Source organism: Camelus bactrianus, chromosome 8 (genome assembly GCF_048773025.1).
Source record: "Camelus bactrianus isolate YW-2024 breed Bactrian camel chromosome 8, ASM4877302v1, whole genome shotgun sequence".
In the NCBI taxonomy this organism is placed as follows: Eukaryota; Metazoa; Chordata; class Mammalia; order Artiodactyla; family Camelidae; genus Camelus; species Camelus bactrianus.
Window position 1 is genome coordinate 46,746,486 of NC_133546.1, and position 26,961 is coordinate 46,773,446.

Consider the following 26,961-nt stretch of genomic DNA (forward strand, 5'->3'; position numbering starts at 1 on the left):
TTCTGTTTTGGAAAGGAATCTTTTTCAGAACTACTGGCTGCTTTTTGTGCATTTAGTTTTTTTTATTCTGTAACAGCCAGGGATCTACGATAGAATATGGCCCACTACTGTTCCCCAGATATGTTGGTTCCAAGTTTGGGTGCCTTTTCTCAGACTTCTAAGGCTTGATGTGTCCTGGGTAGACAGGGGCTCAGCCTTGTTGTGCCTGGAAGTGAGTGCCTCTCGGTGGGGTCCTCCCCACACTCCACAGGGGTGCCTACTTTATTTCTGGGAGGAAGGAAATGAACTGTCAACAGGTAATTTGGCCCCTTGTCCTCCATAGTGCTGAATGTGGTTGGAGCCCCATCATTAGAGAAGTCCCTGTCCTGCAGAAGTCACCACGTGATTGTGCTTGTCCTGACATCTGCTCCAGACTGTCCACATGCTTATCATTGCTCTTTTGTATTCAAAATATTGTGACTCTCTCTCTACCTGGAAATTACTATTTATGCAACAGAAAAGAGAGGCGACTTGTGTATATGTACCTGTTGAATTTGGTAGATAACTGGTAGAATGGCTAAAAGAGGACATGATAGAAATAAAGATGCCCTTGAAGTGCCCTTGAACGAGGGTGAGCGAGGAGATGTTCCTTTGGCTTTTGACTCTCTTCTCACCAGGGTTACTTAGGCTCGGGAGTCATTTCTGACAGAGAAGGGCTCTGGGACTGTGGGAGCTGATGCGTGACGCTGGATGCCATGAAGGGGTCAGCTGTCTTGTGGTGCATCCTGCTGCTTTGTGCATGTGAGAGGTTGTCGCCTGTCTACACTGGAAAATGGGAAAGGCTGACAGATCTGCTTACAGACTGTGTAGTTAGTAAAGATTGTTAAGTTGGATGAGGACATTGCAATTCCTCCAAGCTTCTGCTGAGTAATTAATGAATCTAATTCACGGGTAGATAGAGGAGCTGTAGTTGTTTTTTTGGTAGTGTGAAGCCATGAACCAAAAGAGCCTACTCTTTTAAAATACTTGAAATTAGGTTTTTGAGTAAATAATACATTTTTAAAGTTCAGAATCCAAAAGGTAGGGAAAGTTATTTGACAGAATCTTCCTTTGACTTCTGTTCCTCAGTCACTGGGATTCCCCTTGTCAGACAACCAGCATCACCAGCTCCTTGGCTGTCCCGGACATGTTTTCTGATTCAGTAGGGTGAAACAAAAGGATGATTCATAATTAGCACATTGAGTTTAATGGGTTTCTACTGAAATTGTGCCTTATTCCTGAAGTTTATTGGCATTTTCTTCTAAGCACAATACACATTTCCTGTTTTTATACTATTTAGCAAACTTTTTTTGGTGGGGAGTGGGAGGCACACAGCAAACACTGTATTCAGGCCGAACATCTGCCGCTGGTGAGCATGCTCAAAGATGAGAAACAGGAAACGTAGCACATGGCTAGTTTACTGTCCTCACCCCTCCCCCCCTTTTTGAGGAGACAGAGGCCCTACAGATTGAATGTCACGTTCAGGGTCACAGACAGGGCCCAGGTTTCTTGCCTTCTAGGACGGTTCCTTCCACCATCCTTTGCTGCCCTATTTAGGATTGAGGCAGAAATAGGTACAAAATAAATCCTTCATACACCACCTTTCTTATTTTCTGCTTGCTTAGTCATCCAAACATGAAATAGGTGGAGTTTGAATTCCATCTACAAAATCCTCTTGTATTTCTCAGCGTCTTTCAGGACCAAGAGGAGGTGGTAGGCCAGACTCTTTAGACCATAGTCAGCTACTGATAAGAACGACTGTGTTTGAGGGAAGGTGTCCATACACACTTGCTTATACAAGCATGTGTTAGTTTCCTACTGCTGCTGTAACAGATTGCCATGTATTTAAATGACACAGGTATTATTTTGTAGTTCTGGAGGTCTGAGTCCAGGTATTATTTTTTAGTTCTAGGTCAGCAGGTGGCGCTCCTTTGGTGGCAGGCTGTAGGGGAAAATCGGTTTCTGCACCTTCTCCATCTCCTAGAGGCCCCGTTTTCCTGACTCGTGGCCTCGTATCACTTTGGCCCCTGCTCCATCATCACATCTCCCTCTCTCACTAGCCCTCCTGCCTCCCTCTGATCATGACCCTGGGATTACACAGGGACCACCTGGCTAATCCCCCCATCTCAAGATCCTGAACCAGATCACATCTGCCTTGTCAGTTGTCACATTCGCAGGTTTGGGGGATATGTGGACATTTTTGGGGACCATTATTCTGCCTACTACAATGTATAAAACATCTCAAAAGATAGAAAAGAAACTTGAAATATTGGTTGCCCCTGAGGAGGGGAACTGGATGGCTGGTGATCACATATGAGAGGGAGATTTTTGTCCCCTTTCAGCGTATGTGAGTATTGAGTATGTGTATGCCCACATGTGTTCTTCATGTAATTATTAAGGCCATTTGAGTCCATAGGTCCTAGGTGAACAGCCAGGCTTCTTGGTTGAACGATGATGTGGATATCTCAGCTTATTTATTTTAACCAGCATCAGAATAGTTCCTGTGTAACTTGTTTGAGTTTAACTCAGAACAGTTAGTGAGGGCTAGTGGGCACAGTGCTTCATCCAGTGGGCTGTGGAGAGATGCACTGGCCACTCGGCCACACTGAGTTACTCTCCTAAGCTGTGCTGTCCATCAGAACTTCCTGAAGTGATGGAAATGGTCTCCATGTCTAATGTGGTAGCCACTAAGCCGCACATGGCTATTAAACACTTGAAATGTGACTATTGCAACTGAGGGGCCAATTTTTTTTTAAGGAGCTAAATTTTTTATTTTATTTACTTAATTAGTTTAAATGTAAATAGCCACAAGTGGCTCTAGGCTACCATTTTGGACAGAGCAGCTTTAGAGAAGAAGGTAAGAAGTTCTGAGGCAGATGATTTCCCAGATCCCTCTTGGGATGGTTGGGCCCTAGTTTTGCAATGAATTATATTTCCAAACTTTAAGCTCCTTATTTGCAACTGGATTGTTTTCTTCCCTAGGAAGAATGTCATGGTTAGGGACTAAACCTAAATCCCTCAGACACTAGGAGGGCGTTATCTTGCCAGATGTGGCAGGTACCTCATAGCCTTCGTGCTGATGAAGTTTTTCATATGCCGCTAAAATCGTTTCTGTGGGGAGACGCCAGCTGAGTTTCTCCTCTCACTTTTGGGCTGGAAGGAGTGCCTTTTCTCAGGGGAGCCTAGGGACAGGTCCTGAATGCTTCCAGAATGGGCATATTTACTCCCTTGGAGTGTACCCCACCCTCTACCTCCCCTCTCACCACTGTCTTTTGGTCTTGAGTTTTCCGTCTGGGGCCAGGAAGTTCCAGAAATAGCAAGTCTGAGCAAAGGCAACCTCTCCCCTTTGTCTTCTTCATTTCTCTTTAGTTTACATCCCCTTCTTCCCCTTTCCCCAAGCTTGGAAATTCCCAGCTACTGCAGAGCTCAGGGTCATCTAGGAGGCAGTGCTGGAGTGGTGGTCCTACCGCCTCTACCCTGGGGCCCTGGGCCCATGCACAGGTGTGTGGACTGGGACTCATGCTAGGGGCCCTTAGGTCTCCCTGGGTCTCTGTCATCTGTCTCCTCACACTCCCGACCTTCTGAGATCAGTTTCTGTGCCCAGTGGAGCCTGAGGCCAAGGTCTGGGAAGAGGTGGACAGACTCAGGCTTCCCTCCCCAAAATGCCCCCAGACCCTGCGATGATGATAGCTGGGAGTCCAGGACCCTCACTTCAGCTTCTCTGCTAAAAGCTCTGACCTTGCATTTAGCACTTCCCCATGTGCTTCAGTTTCCTAATCTATCCAGTGGTCTCTGCTCAGCGGTTTCCATCGCCTTAAAGCTCGTCTGTTCTCTGAGTCTCACGGGAGAGCAGGGATGGAGGGAGAGCCCTGCCTGCTGCCCTGCATGCCTGGGGACGGCCTGGCCCCACTGGCGCTCTCGTGCTCCTGGGGTGAAGGGCTTCTTTCCTCTTCTCCCTCAGAGACAGGGAGGGATTCTGCCTCAGGGCCAAGGAGGCTGGCTCAGCGCCGGTGAGCTGCAGTATTCCGAGGCCGCACTGGAGAGGTGGAGGTCCCTGTTGTCCCTGTTCTCACAGAAGTGGTGTCAGGCAACCCTGGGGCCTGGCTCTACATAGCCTTGGTTTAGGAAAGGTGAGGCACAATCTGGGGAACCCCAGTTGGGGTCCAAGGCTGGAACAAAAGCTGCGAGCCCCATTCGGCCGTGTAGCTGGCAAGGGTGGTGTCGGGCCCACTGCTTTATACCAGGCTCCCCGTGCCGGGTGGACTGCAGCAGTGTCATCACATAGTATCCCCACCTCCCTGGGAGTAACCTTTCTTTCCCCTCTCTGGGTTTTCACCCTGATCCCTTTTCCATCACAAACACGCATTCTGGGTCTGCTGTGCGGCTGTGCACAGACGCTGGCTCATTATCCCCTTAATCTCCGTTTGCTGTCACATAGTCAGCCAACAGTGGCATTTGCCTGCCTGTTAACTGAAAGCCTTTTCTGCCATTGTCACTTACGGGAAGAGCTGAATGCCCATTATGCCAGTCAGCCCTCTGGGATTAGTCGCCACAATAGGCCTGAGCAGCCAGATGAAAGTGTGCCATCCTGCGGGCTGCCTGTGTCATCAGTTCAGGGTCTGTGTCTGCGGGCAGGTTCTAAAGATGGGCCAGGGCAGTTCATTCTGGAGTGGGGCAGGTGGAGTCCCAGTTCCTCCGTGACCTCTGGAACGCTGCCACTGTGTTCTTGTTCCTGGTGTCCAGCGCTCAGTGGATGTGATTGCCTCCTTTCTTCCCTTGGTTCTCTCTCCAGTGCCTGCTTCGTGTCCCTGCTCTGCATTCGTCCCTGGCACTTGAAGGTAGACACTTAGTCCCTGTGTAGTGGATGAGTACGTGCATGATACAAGTTAGGAACCCTAAGCATAAGGCAGAAGGCTGCAGTGATTCCTGCCATGAAGTGTAGAAAACTCAGCTGAGAAGCTGATTTAAAATGCCTTGTCTCCACCCTACCCCTAGAGATTCTGATTTAGTTGCTCTAACAGATCAAAGACTGCATTTTAAGCACGCATTCAGGTAATTTTTCAGGTAATCAGCATCCAAAAAGCCATGTCCCAGTGTCTGGAAGGAGAGGGATAGGTTCAGGTTTCGGTGGGACGTGCAGGGAACAACTCAGATGCATTCCAGTCTTTTACCAGATAAAGCAGTAGGTTTCCTTTAATAAGTCAGCTTAGACCTGTTCCGTTCACAGCCTTGAGCGAGGCTGAAGTCATGCTCAGCCTGCTAGGGAGGACCATGGTTACTAGTCAGCGATGCAGCCAGAGGTGCAGATGGGAGGGGGGCGTAGAGACCACGCATCTGCCATCTCAGTGGCCTGGAGACTGGATCCCCAGCCGGCCTGGTCCCTTAGCACGAGGCAGGCCAGCTGAGATGCAGGCTGTGATAAATCATTATAATCTTTAGCTATCTTTCCCTCCCCTTAAGATTTTAGTAGATGTAGAAAGCAGCTGACGATACACGAGAGGCTTAGTGCATAGTGGTGAGAGCATGGGCTCTGGCACAGACTGCATCCTGCCTTAGCAGTTATGTGACGTTGACACACAGTGAGGAGCTGTTACTTTTATTATGAGCTCGTTGTGGTTTGTGGGTAAAAAGGAGAAGGGAGCATTCGGAGTCTGAGATGCACATCAGGCAGCAGGGCTGTGAAATTCGCGCAGGAAGCAGGCCCACCAGGTGCGTCTGAACACAAGAGCACTCACTTCTTCCTCTTGTAAAAAGGAAAAGGGTCGCAAAATGTAGGCTTAATCCTTCTGTCAATGTGTCCCTGCCTGCAGAGCTGTGGGAGGCAGTCCACTGAAATACCCAGTGGAGAGTTACTGATTTCTGCCTGAAGTTTTGGAAAGGACACGTTCAGTTGGATTTGTGCGTGGGGAGAGAGGTTGCTAACTGGACCACGTTTCAAAAGGAGTTTGCTGGCAGTACTAATGATACAGTAAAAAGAACCAGCAACATTTGAGCCTTTATGAGCTGGCTGAGGCAGCATTCCTGTAAATTCTAACTAGCTGCTCTGCTGCTTAGCAAAGCCCCCGGGGCCGCCCCAGCCAGAGATGGGCCCAGAGAGCCCCCAGAAGACACTTGCTCCCCAGTTATCTTATTGGTGTTCATCTAAGTGACATTTATTAAGCCTCCACTGCATGCCTTGCACTGCGCTGGGTACAGGGGTTACAAAAGGTAGCCTGTACCGCAGGTGCTCTGAGATTTGGTTGAGTAGATATGCCAAACATTTAGCAAATTAAAAAAAAAAAAAGCCCCTTTTCTGGGCACTGCCTGTGCAGGGCCCACGGGGATACATACAGCAAGAACCTGGGATGCCCCTTTGGCAGTGACCACGTGGGACAGGGTGGCTGAGATGTGTACTCAGCTGTAACAGGCAGTCTGTGAGGAGGGCCACTCAGCTCCGCAAGGAGAGAACACACTGCAGACTTGCGGGGTCAGGAGGGTGGTGTGAGCCTGGGGCCGGCGCGCAGGGGAAGCTGCAGAGGAGAGGCACACGTGTGCTAAGCTCGGACCCTGACAAGTAGTCCATTTTGGTAAAGCGTGGCGCCTGCCAAGGGCTGAGGTTGGGATGGTGGTGGCCTCCGGATGCCAGCCTTGGGAGCTGCTGAAGGGCCCTGTGTAGGAGAGTGACAGGACAGCTAGAGCGGGAGCAAGGCTGAGCCCGGCCGAGTTGGGCTGTGCGCACAGGAGCTACAGGGGCGGGAGAAGCAGCAGGGCAGCCGCCGTGGTGCCACCGCCGCCGTGAGCACCTGACCTGGGGACGCCACCCAGGGCCGAGACAGACCAGCCTGGGCTGACATCGTGAAGAAACTAATTACAGATGTCATCTGCCTTGAACGATGCAGGTTTCCTCACCCACTCGTCAACTTATTCTTGTGTTTTACAGATTCAGCCAGTTATTGAAAAGACCTTTCCTTTCTCTAAAGTTCCAGAAGCCTTCCTGAAGGTAGAGAGAGGACATGCACGAGGAAAGACCGTAATTAACGTTGTTTAAATAAATTCTCAGTTTGGTGACTGCTGGCTCCCTTATTTGGTGAGTGCCTGCGGGCCCCAGCTTTTTCCTAGCCATCCCTTTCCAGGTTAGACTGTAAGTTCCATGATACAAGTTTAAAAAACACACCTTTTTGCCAGTTATTTCCCGTCTTCTGATCCAAGCACAGAGATTGATTTTCCAGCCACACCCACACCCGGCCCTGCCCAGGGTGCTTTCTCGTGTCGCCTGTCCTGACACAGCCACGCTCTCCTGTTTGCTGCGAGGTCCTCGGTGCCAGGTGCCAGGTGCCAGGTGCCAGGTGCCAGGGATCCAAAATAAGAACACGCTGTGAAAACATCCACACTGGGACTTTGTAAGTCAGTGAAAGGCGCCCGTTTTTTTTGCAAGCTGTTCTTTCACACCAGATTTGCAGACTGTCGTGGCACCTTCTGTTCTAATAGCTCAAACTCTGTTTTATCATTTTAGTATTTGTGAGAGATTAAAACTTCCAGTGCATGGATGACAGCATGAAGAGCTTATTTAAAGCTAATTCCTTCTTAGATTCATGAATCAGTGAGCACATGTCAAAGTGGCCAAGGTTTCCTTTGATTTTTGTTCCTCTGCTCTGATGTGGTCGTAACAGCCATCAGCACTCTGAGTCTAACAGCGTCATATATAAAAATCTGGCTGGTGATTTGGTTGTTTACTCTCATAGAAAATGAAAGATGATGTTAAAGTTTCTAACTTTTTAAAACCTTTACTTTTGCCTAAGGGCTAGGCCTCTTTCAACACCTGAAACATGTGTCTCTGAGGCTTTTTCCATGGAAGTTACAGCCATTCCCTTGGGGCTCAAAGTTCTCCAGCTTCTGACCATAAATTCTTGCATGTAGGTGTCTGGCCAGTGGGCCCCACCTTTGTCTGTGCCCCTCATTCACGCACAGTCAGCGCTCAGTCTCATTGCTGCGCGTTAGAGACCGGCGCTGAGCTCTGACGCAGGCCTGTTCAGGTGCCTGTCTGCTTGGTTTACTCCTGCTAGCCACTCGTTTGGTCGTGTGTTAGATGAGGGCTTTTCTCTAGAATTGTGGTCTCATGAGTACAAATTTACCTCAAAAGAAAGAAAAGGTTTTTCAGTTGTGAATACAGCCACTTTTGACTTCCATCTGAACGATCTTAGCTCTTTTTCTTGAGGGCTCCCAGGCGGTGGTGAGGGGCATAACTCTTGAGGGAAGACCTCACTTACCCTCATGTCCACCCTCAGACAAGTGGAGTGCGCCCTTTCACCGCCGAGTCTGGAGAGACAGGAGCCCACTGTTTCTCTGCCCCTATTCCAGCACCCAAAACCCGCCTCGTCGGATCAGGCGTTTGTTTCTAACCTGCCAGCGGGCCCTCTGTGAAGTGTTATGAGGGCTGCTGCGTGGACCCTGAGATACGGTGAACCAGGCAAGTTTAGTCAAGAGGTAAATTCAACACGTCTCACCCAGCACACCGTGCTGATGTGCACAGGGCCTCAAATCAGAACAAGACGGACGTGTTGGCTGTTGTTGGACGTGTGCAAACATGACTTAAACTGAGGATAAACTACCCTGATGACGGTAAGTGCCTACCACGGACTCCGGAGGATGGACATGGTACCACTGGGAGCACACTGGAAGAGATGAACAGGAAACAAGATTTGTTCTTCCTGTGATAGGAGCGCCAGCACTCAGTGACGAGGACAACGAAATGAGGACAAAAAGAGGAAGAGTGCATTCAAGGTACGTTGAGCAATTTTGTTCACACTAGAGTCACTGTCTGAACAGCAGCAGGTGGGCCGGTGAGCGTGCTGTCAGCAGCTCAGCGTTCGCAAGTCGCTGAAATGCTTGCTGCAGTTCAGGGCTCTGAGTGCTAAGGTTTGGGCAACAAGCATTGCGGGAGGCCGCCTTCCCTTCACTTTCTGGAGAGAAGTGCTGGCCATCCTCTTGAACCTTCCACACCTCTCGTTTCTGCTTCCAGCAGTAAGTGAGCTGAGGCTGCTCCCCCAGCAGTCACTCCCGGTGCCGGGCCAGGGAGCATCACAGGGAGGCAGCCCCGTGCAGGCCTTGTGCCAGTGCAGCTGGACAGAAGGGCCGGAGACTAGGCTCAGTGACCTGCGGTTAGCCAAGGACTGCACCACATTGCTTCAGAACTAGTGAGTTAGGTCACGGTAATACTGGTCCAGTAGCTTCTGTGAGAAGAGCATTAACAACACTCTTGTGTGACATTCCAGGGCAGCCCAAGGGTGAGCTAAAATCATCCAAATTCTGCTAATAAATGTTAGCAGACATGGATGTGAAATCTTATAAATTTACTAATTTTAATATTAACAGAAAAATCATACTTTGTTCACTTATTCAGTCCCTCGTAGATAAGGCTTTCCCCACTGTGCTATACAGTGTAATTAATGAATCCAGAAAATAGAAGGTCAAGGACCAACATTAAAGGCCTAATTATTTCTTCTCAGATGCTAAACAGTCTCCCACCTTATAAATGTGAGCTTGTATCCTCCCCTTTAAAGTGTAAGGGACTTGTAGGTCCCTAAAGTCAGTTAAGTTGGTGCCTGTTCTCTTCTCAAATTATTTCCAAAAATAGTGAAAGATGTGTTTGATCTTAAAGTTTTGATACAACTTTTTTTTTAAAGCTGCTAATGCAATCTGTTTAAGCAGCTACTGAAAGGAAATGGAAGGCAAGAAATGAAAGGAGGACAAATAATTGGTTTAAAACAATTACAGCCTTTTGAGAAGATGAGCAGTTGTCCTGGTCACAGCAGCATGATTCACGAGTGAATTTAGGGTTGTTGAGGGAGCAGGTCCACTTTCTCGGTGCTTCTGTCGGCAGTCTTTTCTTCTTTTATTTAAATAAGGCAGCTGGGAGACCTCCAGAGGTATTCCTCTTGCACTCCTCATTCAGGTCTACAGGACCATGGCTTCCCACACTTGTGTTAACTTCTCCTTGTTGACAGTGTTGAGAATAAGGTGATTTTGATCATACTGTGTGCCGCCTGAAAGGAAAGGAGAATAGTAAGAGGAAGTGTACCCGTGTGAAGGGGCCACAGCGGACAGTTTATCACAATACAAGTATAAGCAAGGTGCGGTGCTAGTGCCTCAAGGAAACAGAGCAGGGAGGAAAGCCCAGAAACGCACCCGAGGGCTGCGAGGCTTGACCTGCCATGGGGTAAAGTGTTAAAACCTCATTATACAGCATCAGCAGCTCCACACGGATGACCTACCTCCCGAGGCTCCTTTTCCTACTCAAGTCTAAGAAGCTAGTCCATGGTCACTCTTGATCTGTCTGAAATTGGAGGGAACAGGAGACAATGTGGAGGACAAAGGAGCAGAGAGACGTGACATACATTAAGCGGTGGGATGGCGGATGTGAGGTACCAGTGAGGAAGACGCAGGCAGGCCTGAGAGCAGTGGAAAGGCTGTCAGATGGAGTTTTGCATAAACAATGGCTATAGCAGGTCACAGAGGAGGTTTGAGCGGCACCAGAAGTATGGACAGGGCAGCACTCCCACTTCTGGGAACCCACAGGCTGTGGTGTGTTCAAATTCAGAGCATTTAAGATGCTAAGTTCCACGAGACTGTAAAACTAGTATGCTTTCCATAAACTCCCTTTCGCCACAATACATTCCAAGCGTGCTTGCTAGATATTTCAGATTCGTAAGTGTTAAAAATACCCCCTTGGCCTCTTCATTCAATAGAGAAGTATCATTAACAAAACAAAGGGTCATAGGACTTTTTTCCAGTGTGGACTTTTTTTCCTTTCAGAGACCTTATCCTTTTTCAGCATAAGCCTCTGCACCAAGGTTAGATCACCAAGGACTCCATTAAAATCAGAATCCGTTCATCCAGATGCAGGGTAAGTGTGACTAGTATTGAAATCATACTGCGGCCCCAGGCCAAGAAGAATTAAATTCTTACTCTCTTTTAAAGCATTTACAAAACATCCAGAAGGTCAGAAAACTTACACAGCAGATTTTGGTGGTCACCTCTCATGCCCCCACCCCCTTGTAAGTGGTTAATTGTCACTGATGGTTGAGAGCCTCCACACAGCTGGAGAGGACGGGCCAGAAGGGCACCGTGCCCTGGGCCTTTTATGCATAAGTTTGCAGTGCAAATGGAAGTTGCCCACCGAGACACACACGATATATATATTCCAAGGAGATTTAAGGAAGTACTGTCTTAAGGTCACAATGTCTTTTTTTATTCTTCAGTGTCTTCTTTATTCAAGATTATAGTATCTTAAACATACTTTCTGTGTATATTACATCCTAATTCTAATCAGAGTCATGAAGACTAGAAAGTTCTTGGAAATAATCTGAATACTTCTGCCTTTGGGGAGAATTAAAATCACCCCAGACTTGTGACATTTTTTAAAGTGAGCTTGAGTCAGCTTCCACTGCTGACTGACATCATATATGTGGTCTGGAATACTACATGGATGTCTACAAACTCCAGGTAGTTTAAAATAAATCTTATGGTAATATTAGTAAGTAACAAATAGTTGAAGAGTTGTAGCTAATGAGAGTCACAGTCTCCTATTAAGTGTCCCAACGAGAGAGGTTTCCTGTGTCCCTTGCACTGTATGTGAAGTGTGTGGCCCTACTCTCGCACGTCCACAAGATGGCAACATTCTCCCACAAGCTGAGAAATTTAAATTCAGTTTAGCAAGACATCATGCTTCTGCAGCTACCAGACTAGATATACTGAGTTCAGATATACAGAACAGCATCATTACTCCAAAGGCGTTGGACTAATTTATAATGCATTTTAGGAAGTGACCTTGGAGCTTTAAAGCAAAGCCCTAAGGAGGAAGCTTTCTCCCTGTCAACGGCCAGTGTAGCAGTGGGGAGAAATCCTACATGCCTGGAGATTCTAGAATGTAAGCTCTCTGAAGCCAAGGTAGGATCCTTTTTTTCCCCCCACTTTGGTACCCCCAGTGTCTAGCACAGAGCCTGTCACATAGTGAGTGCCCAGTAAACACGTGTTGAAAGAATAAAAGAAATGCTCTAAGAGACTAGCTCATGAGGATTATAACACTGATCTTAACCATGGACACAGAAAGCTGATCACATTTTAAGAAGCATGAGTCCATGTCTTCCCCAAAATCCATGTTTCCAATTTAGTCTAGTCACATTTCTTTGGCATCTCTGGAGGTTTTGAAACTCTATCTTGTATAGACTAAGGAGCTCCAGCTCAACAAGTTGATCAAAGTAAGAATTAAGAAGGGGAGGGAATAGCTCAAGTGGTAGAGCACAAGCTTAGCATACAGAAGGTCCTGGGTTCAATCCCCAGTACCTCCTCTAAAAATAAATAAGTAAATCTAATTACCTCCCCCCACCAATATAAATAAGTAAGTTAATTAAAATTATAAAAGAAATTTAAAAAAAATTAAGAAAGGTTTGGGTCAGTGATTAATGCTTTTTAATGTTTTTATCAAAGTATAATTGATTTACAATGTTGTGTTAGTTTCAGGTGTACAGCAAAGTGATTCAGTTATACATATATTCTTTTTCAGTTTCTTTTCCATTATAGGTTATTACAAGATATTGAAGTGTCAGTGATCCTTCACAGTTTGAACCTCAGGTTGAGCATTTATGAAGTGGGTATTTTGCTTGTGTACATATTGACAAATCTGTTGTACCAAATACACAATGTTAAGGAGGTATGTTAGATCCAAGGGCCCTGCTCACAGTTCATGTAGTGTATGATTTGGGGGCCCCATCCAGCCTAGAGTTAGATAATGCTTTGTGGTGCTTTCTAAATGTAGTGCCCTCCCTTTGCCTCAGTAAGCTTCGTTAGCTTGCATGTCAGCACCATTCTGCTCCCTGGGTTCTTTGTGAATTCTAATCTCTCCCCACCTGGAGCTCATCCAGAAGTGCCAGCCCCTTCTGTCTCTCAGGCAGTCACCAAAGCCCCGGATGAAATGTTCAGGCTTATTCTCCTTCCACAAAAGTCACTTGTTCCTTTACCCCTGTATCTTGATTTTGGCCTAGAGCCTTAAGTAAAGTTGAACAAACTTTCTAGCCATGACTTAAAATGGCGTGTGTAGTATAGTATAGTTTAACTATATTTATAAACATCATCACACTGGTCTTCCTGATAGGGAATATAATGTCTCTGTTAATAATTTAAAGCAAAATTACCCCAGATGAATAAAACACACTATATTTGCTTGTCAGCATCAGTAACAGTTCACTGAATTCCCCTGTCTCCGTTAGGTCATTTTTTGTTTTATATTTTAACATTATCAGCAATGGTTCTCCTAGAGGGGTGGCGTGGGCATCACCTGGAACTTGTTAGACAAGCAGATTCTTGGGCCCTACCCTAGAATCAGAGCCTCTGAGGGTGGGGCCCAGCAGTTTGGGGTTTGTTTTTTTGGAGGGAGAGCTAATTAGGTTTACTTTTATTTATTATTAATTTTTTTTAATGGAGGTACTGGGGATTGAACCCAGGACCTCTTGCATGCTAAGCACTCTACCACTGAGCTCTGTACTCTCCCCCCAACCCCACCCATCTGTGTTTTAAGGAGTCCTCCAGATAATTCTGATGCAGATGAGAGTTTGGGAACCACTGGCTTAAATTTATTTGTTCTTCCCCAAGCACCATCAGTTTGCTCTGGATTAACTTCATCAAACAAATGTTCAGCTGAAATCCTGGGTGTGTTGTTTGTTTTAATTCCTTTCAGTCTTAACATCTTTACAGTGAATGGTTACATGCATATACATGAGAACCATCAACTATACTACGTGAGTATAACTTGTGATTTTTAGTCTAACACTGTTGTAAGACGACGAATGGTTTAAAGTCAGCGGAGGCCCAGATACCACTTCAGCACTTGCGGTGTGAGATCATGGCCAAACAGATTAATTCCTCTAAGTCTGTTTTGAGGCTATAACACAGGCCTATTACTGCTGCTGTGAAGATCATGTGAAATGACGTATGCACAGTGTCCAGCACTGTGGCTGGCACACAGGGAGGGATCACTTAACAGTGCACTCACCATTCTCAAAAGTAAAGACCAGTTAGATAAACAAGGACCTACTGTACAGCACAGGGAACTATATTCAATATCTTGTAATAACCTATAATGAAAAAGAATCTGAAAAAAATATATGTACATAACTATCACTTTGCTGTACAACTGAGACTAACACAACATTATAAGTCTACTGTACTTCAATTTAAAAAAATTTTAAGTGAAGAGTAGATTTTTAGTTAGCTAAAGAAAGACACAACAAAGAAAATAACAGAAATGATCCTTACCTTTGATATCTAAAACTAAATTGGGCTTCAACCTGCTGTAGATCCTGCCATCAGACTTCATGCTCCAGAACTGACTGTCGACATTCTGTTCCAGTGCCAGACCCAGTTTAGAGCCGGAAGTCACGAGGCTCCCCACGATGGTCAGGCAGCAGTCTTCTGCTATCTGCTTCGTGGAAATGACAAGGTATCTTAGAGGTGGCTGGATACACATTCAAGTACCACTGTGATCAGTTCCCTGTTTATTTTTAAAGGTATCTTAGCTCCTGGCTGCACTTACCCCGCCACGAGGTATTTCAGCCTTCAGCCAGGGTAACTGGGCTCAAACCATTTCAGATGGCATGAGTGATGGAGAGTTCTCAATTCTTGTCCATTATAGAAGACTTATGCCCTTTGTGAGGCTCTCAGTCTCAAAGTAAGGGAAGCTGTAGATGACTCAAAAGTGCCCAGAAATGACTGTGATGTGAGGCTGGGTCTGTAGCTCAATCTCCCCCACCCCTGCTCAGCCTGAGCCTTCTGGCATATGACTGCATCTCTGATTTTGAAGGCTGTTGTAGTACTGAAGTTGCTAAAAGGGCATTTTATCATTTTAAAACTCGAAATTCCATTTATTAATTTCTCTTGAATTCCTTCATGAGAAGTGTCAAATTTTCTAAAAAGGCATGCCATCCAAATATAAAAAAAGAACTACAAATGCAGTGGAGTATGTTCTAATGCAAAGCTTTTATGGGGCCTTCTATGAAGCGAACCTACCCTTACTGTATGAACACGGTAAGCCAGTCATGTTCACGTGACATTGACACATTGCTATAGGAAATGCTTATGGAATGAGAACCAGCCTGTACTGAGATAAAAGGATTATGATAATACCGCTGAAATGTTCATTAGAAATAATTGCTGAAAGACACCATTTTCTTAAATTAAGATAATTCAAAGGCAGAAATTGGCTTTTTTTTATGCTTCTGAAACAGTTAACATCTATTTCTCACGCTGTTTCTTCTATGCAAGTCTAAATAGTACTTCTGTTTACTGAAAGGATGCTTCTCCCTCAAGCACAACAGACCCAGTTAACAAGTTGTACCTCCTTTTTCACAAGGCTGTATGCCTTCTGCTGACTCATGGGGCAGCAAGATTTTAAAAAATCAGTAACAGACAGTCAAGCCCATAAAATCAGAGTTAAAAAGAATATCCACAACAGAAGTGTGAGCTTCTCTCATAAAATCTTACTACATTCAGTTTTTAAATGTATGTTATGGCAGGAGTGATAGGAGGGAGACGGGCCATTTTCCACTTTATAAGGTGTGGCAATTAGGAAATGGACTGTATTGTACGCGGGGTGGCATCTCTTCACCCTTCATCCTAGTCTGTGGGGTCCTCCAGAAGGGAAACTGAGAGTCATCTGTGTTGATAACGATGGGGCTTATAGAAATAAGCCATAACAAGTAGGTTAAGGAGAAAGGGGAGGGTAACACAGACACCTCCTTTTTCTATTACTGTGTGTAAATCATGTGTAAATACTCTGTCTTAGATCAGTGCTAGATTTACCTCCCATTTTAAGCTCCTAGACTGGTTCTATCAGAGCTAAGAAATATATTCATGAAAAATCTTCCAACTTTCTGAAAGTCCTCCATCAGGAATGGTGAAACAGCACCTACTCAAAGGAATATGCTACCTTAGACCCCTGTCTACATCCTAAAAACTCACCCTGCATTTGATGCACCCTTCTTGATAAATCCAGATCTGATCATCAGCACCGACATCCTCCATGACCTGTATTCTGAGAAGCTTCAGATCCTCTAAGTTTCCATTGGTTGACATGAATAACCCTGTTTCTTTGTTTCGAAGTCTGAAATAAATTCGTTTCTAGAAGACAAAAACCCAGGAATTGTCATATCCAAGTTGTACTTTAGAAGCACTGAACGAGCATCAGCAGCAGGGGCAGAATCCAGGGTGACGCTGGAGTAGGGATAATTGCTCTACCCAGGAGTTTCAGAGGCTGTAGAATTTTCTCAACGAGAAGATGCCTGGGGCAGAGAGCTCGCCTGTGGACACCCAGGGCTTGAGATACACCACGTTTTGATGTCAAGTGTGATAACACTTGTGACAGCAGTCACAACCTCTTAGCGCCAGAAACACGCCCCAATTCAGAAATTCTCAGGGTGGAGGATGAGGGCGGAGGCCAATTTCAAACTTAAAATTGAAACTAAAAAGTTGAATTACATGTATTTAAAAAAAAAAAGATTTCAGAGACGAGTCTGTTGAAAGCACGGAGAAGAAAATACCTGAACAAAAGGTCGCAGAGAACCTATTTGGCGACAGCCACTGAATTCATACCAGTTAGGCACTTCAGCTGGTGACAGCAGGAACTGTCTGCCTCTGTAATTGGCGTATTCATAAGTCACCCATCTGGAAACAAAGGAGAAAACAGCAGTAAGGGGCGATATCCATTTGACAACAGGCCCCAAGTGCATCTGCAGAGTGCTTCAATTTTTAGACTGTTTTTTATACTTTAAAGGAGGAGGAAGCTACTTTATTTCCAAAAACACTCAAAAGCACCCCTTTATTGACAAATAACAAATTCTTGACATATGAGTATTTATGCCCCAGAGTTCCATTCTTGAAGAGAAGTAGGTGAGTTTTTTTTCTCTATAAGGCAGTGATCTGGAGAGTCTTTCAGCAGGACAGCCAAGTACTTCCTATGAGCTTCACATTAAACATCTTCACTTGCATTAATGGACCTTTATTTAGTGGCTCATGGAAAGTGCTATATAAAGGTTAGTTAGATATCAATGAAAAAATAATGAAGTTTTGTTTAAAATGAGAGTAACCTTCCTCAGTCCAGAAAACTGCTGAAGATAGGTCTCTTCCGCTCAGACTGCTGGTGCCCACACCTGAGAGGTGGGTTCCAACACAGACTGGCATGCAAGCAAGCCAGCAGCCTTCCTCTCTGGGTGATGTGTTACATCAAGGACGAATGTTCTCTACTTTTAATCCTGGAACTCTAAAATGTTAACCTTCTTAGCCATTTTATCATAAAAACAAAATATTAATTAAAACCTGTTGGAAGAAAAAAATCAGGCATAATTCTGCCACCCTGATAATCCTTATGTTTCTAAAATAGCTCTAGTCCCCCCCACATTTGATGCATACAGGTAACTATACCTGTTGTTTTTGTGAAAGAAATACTTTCTTAAAAACATTACAATTGATTATTCCTTACTCATTTTTATATCTTAATTTCAAAATTATTCAAAGTTGAGGAATATCTTCTGTTGACCTTTAATCATTTTGCACAGCATCTGCTGGTCAATCTTAGCCAAAGGAAAATCCCAAACCTTACTACCAAATCAAAGGACTTGATCTTTCAAAGGAATAAGAAAAATCGGCTCTTTCCTACTTGCTTAACAGATTCACTGAGCACTGGTTTGCAAAGCATTCGCCTAGGAACCTTGAGAGATGTTCAAGACAAAGTCCTTACCTTCAGTAAACTAAAAATCTGGACGAAGAGATAAGGCCCACACATGGCTTTTCCCAGTGGGAGAAGTATACTCTGAGGGAGCATAAACACCAAGCCTTACAGAAAATAAGGGGCTATATGACAGTTTGGTTAAGGTAACGTAGGCGGGGAAGAAATATGATCAAACTTAATTTTTAAAATCTATTTTACTGAATAAGCAAGTAGGTAACTCACTTACATGCCACCAATCACCTGAACAGAGCGAATGTGTGTGTTGAATCCTAGGGACTGGAGATTAACTACTTCTGCATTAAGTTCAAACTTTTTTCCTTTGAAGTCTTCTCTTTCAAAGAGAAGAATTGTTGGTTCAGAAAATTCCTGTTTAGGAACAAAAACAATCATCTATTACTCATCTTTGATAATTATTTGAACTTATTTAAAAATCATCTTGTTACAAGGACAAAGCACAAGATCTGGCCAGATTTGGTCTGTTCATAAACTCCCTTTCCCAGAAAGTCTGGCTGCTTATACTCCAGAGCTAAAGAGAGGGGAGAGGGAGGACAGGAAGTTTTTGCACCGCAAAGAAAGCCAGGGCCGTACATAGTGTTACAAACCAGGGGGAACTCTCCCAGGAATAAAGGAATAGGTATATATGCCAGGATTACCGATTCTAAGAGGATTTATTTTCAACTTTGCTGTTTTCTGTTGGGATAAGGAGAGGCTGGAAAGGCATGAATGAAGAAGGTCGGGGGCCATGGTGATCTTTGGGGTCTAGCAGTTACTTGCCTAAACAAGGAATCTTCCTCTTGTATGCACTTTCAAATGTCTTTTTTGTTATTAACTGTCAGTAAGAGTGATTCTGTGTACTTATGCTCCCAAACTTCCTGTAGGAATAATTGTTAGGACGAGAGGAAAAAAACAGGATGGAAGCCCCATGTTCAAATGGTCATTTATTTTAAAGAGGGCAACAGCACAGAAATCCACTGATTTTTCAGAAAAATGAAAAGTTGGTAGCTTATGCTTGTTTTTTAAATTACAGACCCTTATGACCCTAGGCTAAGCTCTAATGATAATAATCCTAAAGTCATAAATGATACATCAAAAATCCCCTACCTGCTTCAAGCTCTGTGGCAAGGGTGCGGCATCTTACTGCCTCATTTATTTGGATGTGCCCTGACGTGTAGAAGGATCTTGAAACATCAAGTTATTGGGCAGAGGTGGTTTTATGGTCTAGGAATTAGGTTATACAAAACATACAAGAAGGAAACGACAAAAGTTGTAGCAGTATTACTCCTCTGCACTTTTACTGCTCTCCACTGAGACGGCATGCCAGAGATGTTCAGAGCACCCTAACCTAGTGGCAGCCACCAAACAGTTTTGAAGTATTAAGTCACAATTAAAATACAGGTTCTTAATATGGGTGAGAAGTTCACTTCATCATAATCAGAACCTGAAAGAACACGAAGTGTCAAAAGTGATGTGAGCATATATGCTAAGTTCTGGTTGAAGGAAGACATTTGAAAACTTGGGTTTGTTTTTTAAAATATATATATACTTGTAGGTAGCTTTTAGAATTCCAGGAGGATTAAATATCAAAACTTTAGATATTTTATTATTTGTAAGCTAGTGAATCTTACCACATCATTCTATGTTTCACTGCTACTATTTTCACATCTCAAGAAAGGTCAACATTCTGGTTATTTGAACAGGCAGGAAAAGATGAGAAAAAGTCAACTTACAGATGTTCTTTCTACCTTTAAAGCTAAAATCACCAACTACAAATGTTTAAAGCTTTTTATGAGAGATCAGCTGCCAAAAATAAGTATCTCCCACACTGCCAGACACACCCAGACATCTGAACATTATCTTGTAGTTTTGTTCTACTGAATATTCCTCTGTCTGCATCAGAATTAAAGATTCCTGGTCAAAAAGGAGCACAGTAATCTGGATTAGCACATATATGATTCGCTGGGAGAAGTCATTTATCTGCAAATCAATAATAACAAAAGGTAAAGGAAACTAAAGACCTGGGCAAAGGATATAAATAGGCAACTGACTGAACAGAAAACTCAAGTGGACTAGTAAGTATATGAGGCATGGAAATAGGGATGAGGTATTAAATGGAAAAAACAAGACAGAAGACCCTTGAGAACTAGCCCAGGACGACTGTGCACCATGACTGACTCAACACTGCACCTGAAATCTGAGAAAACAGCAAACAAAAACAATTTACATCTGAAAGATCAAGAAAGAGACCAAGGTGGAAAGTTCTACATGCAACTGTATTTTATGCCTCCAACTATGCCCTCAGTAAGTCGACCTGCTGGTTCCCTGGCTCTGACCATCAGCTGTGTAAGTCACATATCTCTGTAATGCTATGTTCACCCTGCCATACTTACAACATCTATAAAACGCAGAGACTTGAAGGTTGCTCCAGGCAGGCATCCCATTGCAGAGAGAGAAGGATAGTGGCCTTCCTCCAACACGTACTGATTACCAGTGAAATTTTCCCCATCATACGCAACCCAGCTACAGAGGAAAGACCACACACATGGATAATATGTAATTTGAGTATTGCTATTCAGGAAGTCTGATTTCTAGAGGGAGCCTGCTGTGATATAAACGCAGTGCTTACGGCTAACAGTGTTCTTGCTTCAAAAACATCTGGATATATTTACTGCATTTCATCTGTGGCAAATTAATATTCATAATAAGTCAGTTCTTAACTTTGCATTTGTGAAATAGAATTTTTTTCTCCATGCAATGATTCATGTTTCCACCTCACCACCGTCCAGCGCTCCTTGCTTCTCCCATGGGGGCCTCCGTTCTTCTGGCCCAGTTAGTTTTGTCAAGTCCTCGAGTCCTCTCTGAATAATCTTTCAACTTGCATAGCTAGTCAGTGACCTGGGTCTGTTTTCCTACCCAGGTATCTCATTTCTAACACCTCTGTGCTGGGCCAGGAGTCAAAATCCTACAGCGACTTACATACTTCACTTAGCTGCTCTAGGTCTTAGCATTACTGATAAAATGGGGATTTACCATACTTCCCTAGAAGAGTTGGGGTTTTTTGCTTGTTTTTTTAACCAACAAATACTTATCGAGGACTAATTGTATGCCAGCTACTTTTCTGTTGCTGGGGAATAAAATAGAAGACAAAACAAAGTCCCTGCTGTCTTAAAGTTTACACTCTACTGAGCTGAGACAATAAATGGATAGTACATGTCTGCTAGTAATAAATGAAGCAGCATCCAGGATAAAGAGGGACTGTGACAGAGGTCCAGGTATGTGTTCATAAACAGTGAAGCTTTATGTAAATCTACTCATTTGATTGCAAAGCCAGATGATACGACAATGCTATTTAGACCATGAAAAACTATATGATCAAAGGCATTACTGCTACTACTACTTGACTTAATTCTTTATCACTTTTTGTATAGATTGCTCCATGAGTTTTTCCTGACCTTGGGCTCTCCCCTCTCAAGAGCTTTTGTAAGACTACTGTTTTTAGCATGGCACTCTGAGCTCATCACCTTGCCCGTCTTGTGTTTCCTAGGGCATCCTCTAAACTCATATGCTCAGGGGAGCCTTCATGACCTGATCCCACCCTCCCTGTCCAAACTCACGTCCCCTCCGCCCAGTGCAAAGACCTCCCGGCTAGCGAGGGTGGCGTGCTACCTGATCAGATCATCCCCACTCCAGGGACATCCTGCAAAATGCCTACCCTACTCCTACCTACCTGTAAAAGGATCTACCTTGGGAGGTGCCTGAGAGATGATCTAGAGTCCCTTTACAGATGATGGGAGAGGCCTAGAGAGCAGAGAACCTGGTTTGGATCCCACTGCACAGTGAGGTGGTGATCTTCCAACTTCTCCAACCCACACTGATCGCCATGTCCTCTGACGTCTGCACTCAGTTGCTATAAAGTACACTTCAGTACTAACGTGGTTTTGTACTATTTAGTGGTTTCATATAGTGTCGATCACGTAAAGGTGTGTTTCCTTGCTGATATGTGAATCCTTTTTTCCCCTCACTGATTAGGCTCTGCCAGTCCATTGTTTTGCTTACCTGCCTCCTAAAACCCTGCAAGACTTGGTAGAAAATGAATCGTCAACTTGACTTGTTGTTTCTTCAAAATGTTGACTGTGACCTTGAAACCGTGGTTCCGAAAACAAGTGAATCTTTGAAAAAGTAAACAGAAATACAGAAAATTACTTTCCTGAACACATTAACTCATTCAGCCTTTGAAATGATGGCCCAAACATGACATGTTAACTCTTGTTACGGTAAACTAGTGTGAGTTTTATAAATCCTTTAATTTTCTACTTCTACATTAATATTCAATTAGAAATCCTTTAGCTGCACCATTATTGTTTAATTTAATTCAGAGACATCAAAGGACAATCCAACAATAGAGGCAGCTTTCTACAGAACACCCTGTTGTAACAAGCTATGAGGCATTTTAAAGCTTTATTGTGGCCAAAAGTAATTGTTCACAGTTCTGATATTTATAAAAAACTGTATTTTGGAAACATGCAAGTATGGATTTCCTCCCTCTCAATGGAAGCTACCTGCTGACTTATTAGATCTTGTGTATGCCAATAAAGAAGACAGTGGTGTCTGTGCCTCTGTAATTATGGCTGTCTGAACACTTCCATTAAAAAGCCTAAATAGCAAATTTAACACTTCAGTTGATATAAAGACAGTCAGCATTCAAGAGGCTTAAGTGACAGACCATATAAAAGAGACCATATAAAATGTTTGATGCAGACACAGCAAACATGAAAATTTAAATTACTGTTTATCACAATAACTATATGCTATTGTTTGAAATATTAATCTTACTGTATTAATGTAAACTCTGATTCATGCAATGATATAAAATTCAACTCTACATAATAACATTTTATAAGAAATATTCAGATATGAGTCAATGCTATCAAGTAAGCCTTACTGTAAACTTACATTTAACTTTAAAATACAGTTATGCCTTCAGGCATAAAAATGAGTAAAACTAACAAAATGTCCCAAATGTATGACATTTTACACATAAGTTCAACTTTTTGATGGAAGGTCCCTAATTATGAAAAATAATATTTTTTAAGTTACCTGATTTTGTCTCCTTGGACCAGTGAAAGAATCCTAGAACAATTTAAAGGGAAGAGAAAAGGAAATGAGTAGACATCTTGAAAGATTTTCTTCTACATCATTAACCAATACCATTAAAAACAATCTCAGGTTAGTTTCTATAGTGTTAAGTACTACATAAACCAGAAGCACACATTAAGGAAATCCAGAGTTCAGTTAAATATTCTCATAGAAAAATATAACTCCTTACCAAGCATATAGGTTGAACAGAAGAGATCTTACAATTTTTGCCTCCCCAGTCCTCGAAACTAGTGTAAAAGCCTTTGTCCAGTATATACTGTTCTCCTGTGAAGTCGGGGTTTTCATAGGCTACCCATCTGAAGAAAGAAAAACACCGACTCGTAGTTCATAAGTCTACATTTACAATAAAACGATCACACCCCTTTGGGTAAATATGTATGGTATAGTATAACTTTCATTTGTTTTACTAATCAGTAATCTGAACTTTTCTGGTTCACCATTAATCTTTTAGGAGTAGATTGATTTAAATGTCCTACAGACAAATCTAAATGGCAAGTGACAAGAGTATCTTTCCATGAACCTTTTGGTATTCTCACTTACCAAATCCAAACAGAATTTGAGAAAGCTCCAATGAGGATATTTCTCTACATTTCTTTCTAATTCTCTTCTAAGGAGACAATTTGGACTTTCAAGAAGTAACTGTAAAAGTTCATTTAATACGTAAGAATCCTTTTTGTTATCAACATTAAAATATTTTTCCAGAAAGATATTATAGGAAGCTGTATCTGTATTGCACAACAAACCACAATGAAAAAAAGTTGACCAGAAAAAAAAAAAGGCAAAAAAACCCCAGCTAAGTAACAAAAATTCTATTTCAGTCAGGATTTCCAACATAACACAACTATGTATTAAGCAAAACGGAACGACCTCTTGGGAATACTAAGAACAAGTCTCTTTTGGAATGTTCTCACTTGCTATCTTTTAAGTGATCCACACAGAAGAAAAACCAACACAATAACTTACTGATGCTATTTCCAATCCAAAGATTAAAGTCTTTGAAGGGAAAAGAGTTTTTCAGTTGTTATATTCAAGAGCTACTCAGTGTGTCCTCCTCAGTTAACTCAGAGCCCTACTGATCCTCTCACAGCTTAAAGGAGTAACACCTATATATGCTCAGAACTTTCCAAAATGCTTTCACATCTATCATCACATTTAATCTTCCAGGGAGGTAACAGAAGAACAAACCGGACTCCACACTGATCGGTTCCTTTAGCTCTAACCTTTGTGCTCTGTCTCCTGCGCGTAGTCGTGCTGGTTCTGCGCGTTTGTAAAGGAATGTTGCCTGCAGCCTGAAGTGCACATGACAGTCCATTCTCAAGGCTCTAACCTTTAAGGGCATGACACTTTTCATTTCATGTAGAGAGAAAGAAAATAACATCTATCTTGTTGGAGGTTTATAGGAACATGGTGACCAGACCTACATGGACAGCTACAAGGATTCTGGCACCAAGAAGTTTGCAACAACTAACCACACCCCCTTCCCTTTCAGTATAAAAGAGGCCTGAATTCTAACTCGGGTAAGATAGTTCTTTAGTCCTATCCACCATCTTGTCAGTCTGCTGGCTTTCCGAATAAAGTCACTATTCCTTGCCTCAGCACCTCATCTTCCAATTTACTGGCCTGCGGTGCAGTGAGCAGTACAGGTTTGAACTTGGTTACACTACCTAGGAGGTGCTGGCTTTCACATTTTACAGAAGGGAAAACCTAAAGACAGAAAAGTTAATTCATTTATTCATTAGCAAACACCAGCTGGCCATTTACCATGTGCCTGGAACTAGACTGGCACTAGGAACGCAAGATGAAAAAGACAAAATCCTCACCCTCAAAAGTTCACAAATGGGTGAGAAGCATTACATGGCATTATTTGTTGGTGCTTGTTCTGAATGGGAAGTGACCTGTCCAACGTGACACAGTGAGTGGCCAGTGATGACTGAACCCTTGACTAAGTCTCCCGAGGCTCACCAGGCTCTCTTCACTTTGTGACCCGAACTGCCACTTGCTCTATAAAGTTTCTTTTCATCTACTGTTCCATTAAACCATACCTAAAAGAGCCCACATGCTTCATGATGAGAACAGATTAGTTTTACTATAACAAAACAAAAACTCAAGTGTAATCAGTACATGGAAATGAACAGCCATCAGAGAGAAGAGCACTGAGATTCTCTGGTGTATCTATGACCTAGAGTCTACTTAAGACTTACACCTGAGACTCTTAAGAAGAAAGTTCCTCCCTGTCCTGTTTAAGTGGGTTCTGTATCTGTGAATCAGCACTTCTCTGTAAGCCTGGGGGCTGGGGGCAGGGGGAGACAAGGACAAGTACGAGCAAGTCTCAGCCTGCCGGGATCACTGCTCAGCATGTAAGGGCAGCGGGGCAAACGCGCCCTTCTGTGGAGGGGAAAGGAAAAAGAACTCAGAACAATAGCACTTTAAAAAAAAAAAAAAATCTGGACTCTAGAAATACTTAATTCTGCTCTTAGTTAAAAAAAAATTAGCCCAGTTTCCACTACTTGAGCAAAAAGACAGCACAGAACTATAAAGTGATTAGTAAGAGTGTATAAAGGCATTTCCTCTGATGTTTCTACAAGAAACGAAATGCAGTTCCTAAAACCTCATTTGTTTGATTCATGAGCATCCTTCCTCAAGACTGTTCTCAGTTTCAGAGCTAATCGTAAATTTACCACCAGGGAATTTGTGACCCCTGTGACAGTGGCACATCTCAACCTTCCTATTCTGCAGGGCCCAACTCCAATGCTACCTCCTCTGAAGGCCTCCCTGTGTCCAAACTGGAAATTCATCTCTCTCTGCTGTGGATTCCCAAAGCATCTTTGCATCTCTGCATCTTTTGTAGCAATTATTATGTTTTATATAAATACTGTAACTTCTTTGAGGATATAACATAATGCTTTACACATAATAGACCTCAATACATATTTGTCAAATGATCAACTGAATGAAAATACAAGGAAGCAGCTGGCTCTGGTAAAGAGAGAATGCTTTTAATTTAAAAGGAAGTGGTTGAGTGCGTGTGTGTGCACGCCTCCTTTCAACTTCCCCCAATAACAAAACTCAGCTGCTACACCCTGAAAAAAAAAAGCCTAAGCCAGGAAACAGAACCTGAAATGACTAAAAATAGAAACATACAAAAGCAACATTTTATAAAGGAAACTGATTTCAAGTAAACAAAGCCTGGTTAAAAGAGAAAGACTGGCCCCTGGCATAGTAATCCTACCTGTGCTAACAGCGGAATCTACATCCATGCCCTAAGGGGATTCCACCCAGCATCCTCTTTATTCCTCTGCTGGGGCGCATGACTGGGCTCTGACTAAAGGAACCAGCACACCTGGTGTGTATCAAAATGTTGAGCTGTGTCCCCAGAGAGTCAGTCACTGTTATTTTCCTTCTAAATCATTCAAATCAAAAATACTACAGAGCCACAACATTTCAGATGTCTTCTGAATGCCATCCATACCTTTTGTCTATGGCAGATTCTAAAATTAGGGTTCCAGAGGACCCAGTAGAAGGCATTTCCTCCTAAGAATGGAAGGCCCGGAAGTCACCGATGTCATTCTGCCAAGATGGTGCCGCAAGCAACAACCAACACAAGAATTGAGTCAACATGACTAATACATATTACACTGTAGACACATTTCAAATATCCAGGGCCTATGTTACTCATAATATAAAAATCTAACATCGAACACTTTCAACAGAACCAATGTCAAATGATTTCATATGACCATTTAAGAACACTCACAAATTACAACTGACATCAGCCTGGGCTGGAGTTACACAGTTATCCAGGATAACTGTATAACTCATTTTAATAGACGTCTGTTTTGCCCATCCAGTATCTGTTCCCATTCTTTCTGATGTTCCCGAGGAACCCCTTAGCCCAGTCATATATGAGGTGCCCCGGGACTGACCCTACATCTCAGCTCTGGGACTGGGCAGGTAATGCAGGCACGGCCATGTCCTTTGCTACAGAGATTGGTTCAGGCAGGTGCACTTGACCTAAGCTTACAGAATCGAAGTCA

At 43.4% G+C, this 26,961-nt stretch overlaps 2 protein-coding genes and 1 long non-coding RNA gene across 6 annotated transcripts in view; 2 read left to right on the forward strand and 1 right to left on the reverse strand.

Moving 5' to 3' along the window:
• RTN4IP1 (reticulon 4 interacting protein 1) overlaps positions 1 to 7,065 on the forward strand; it is a 43,106-nt gene extending 36,041 nt beyond the window's left edge. Inside the window, exon 9 of the mRNA XM_010965369.3 lies at positions 6,938 to 7,065. Coding sequence (XP_010963671.1) covers positions 6,938 to 7,045 — 108 coding nt within the window. The 3' untranslated portion in view covers positions 7,046 to 7,065. The remainder of the gene's footprint in view (positions 1 to 6,937) is intronic.
• A 2,267-nt stretch (positions 7,066 to 9,332) lies between these two features.
• Positions 9,333 to 26,961, reverse strand: part of CRYBG1 (crystallin beta-gamma domain containing 1) — a 180,542-nt gene continuing 162,913 nt past the window's right edge. For all 4 annotated transcript variants that reach the window (XM_074368561.1, XM_045524479.2, XM_074368562.1 and 1 more), the window contains 9 exons: positions 23,097 to 23,223; positions 22,868 to 22,900; positions 21,827 to 21,939; positions 20,161 to 20,290; positions 18,000 to 18,139; positions 16,587 to 16,710; positions 16,009 to 16,167; positions 14,308 to 14,470; positions 9,333 to 10,040 (listed from right to left, as the gene is read on the reverse strand). In XM_074368561.1, the coding sequence (XP_074224662.1) occupies positions 9,952 to 10,040; positions 14,308 to 14,470; positions 16,009 to 16,167; positions 16,587 to 16,710; positions 18,000 to 18,139; positions 20,161 to 20,290; positions 21,827 to 21,939; positions 22,868 to 22,900; positions 23,097 to 23,223 (1,078 nt within the window). In that variant the 3' untranslated portion in view covers positions 9,333 to 9,951. The remainder of the gene's footprint in view (positions 10,041 to 14,307; positions 14,471 to 16,008; positions 16,168 to 16,586; positions 16,711 to 17,999; positions 18,140 to 20,160; positions 20,291 to 21,826; positions 21,940 to 22,867; positions 22,901 to 23,096; positions 23,224 to 26,961) is intronic.
• LOC141578369 (uncharacterized) lies at positions 14,354 to 22,392 on the forward strand. Its single transcript, XR_012508683.1, has 2 exons — positions 14,354 to 14,491; positions 21,800 to 22,392. It is a non-coding gene; the product is annotated as an uncharacterized LOC141578369 (long non-coding RNA).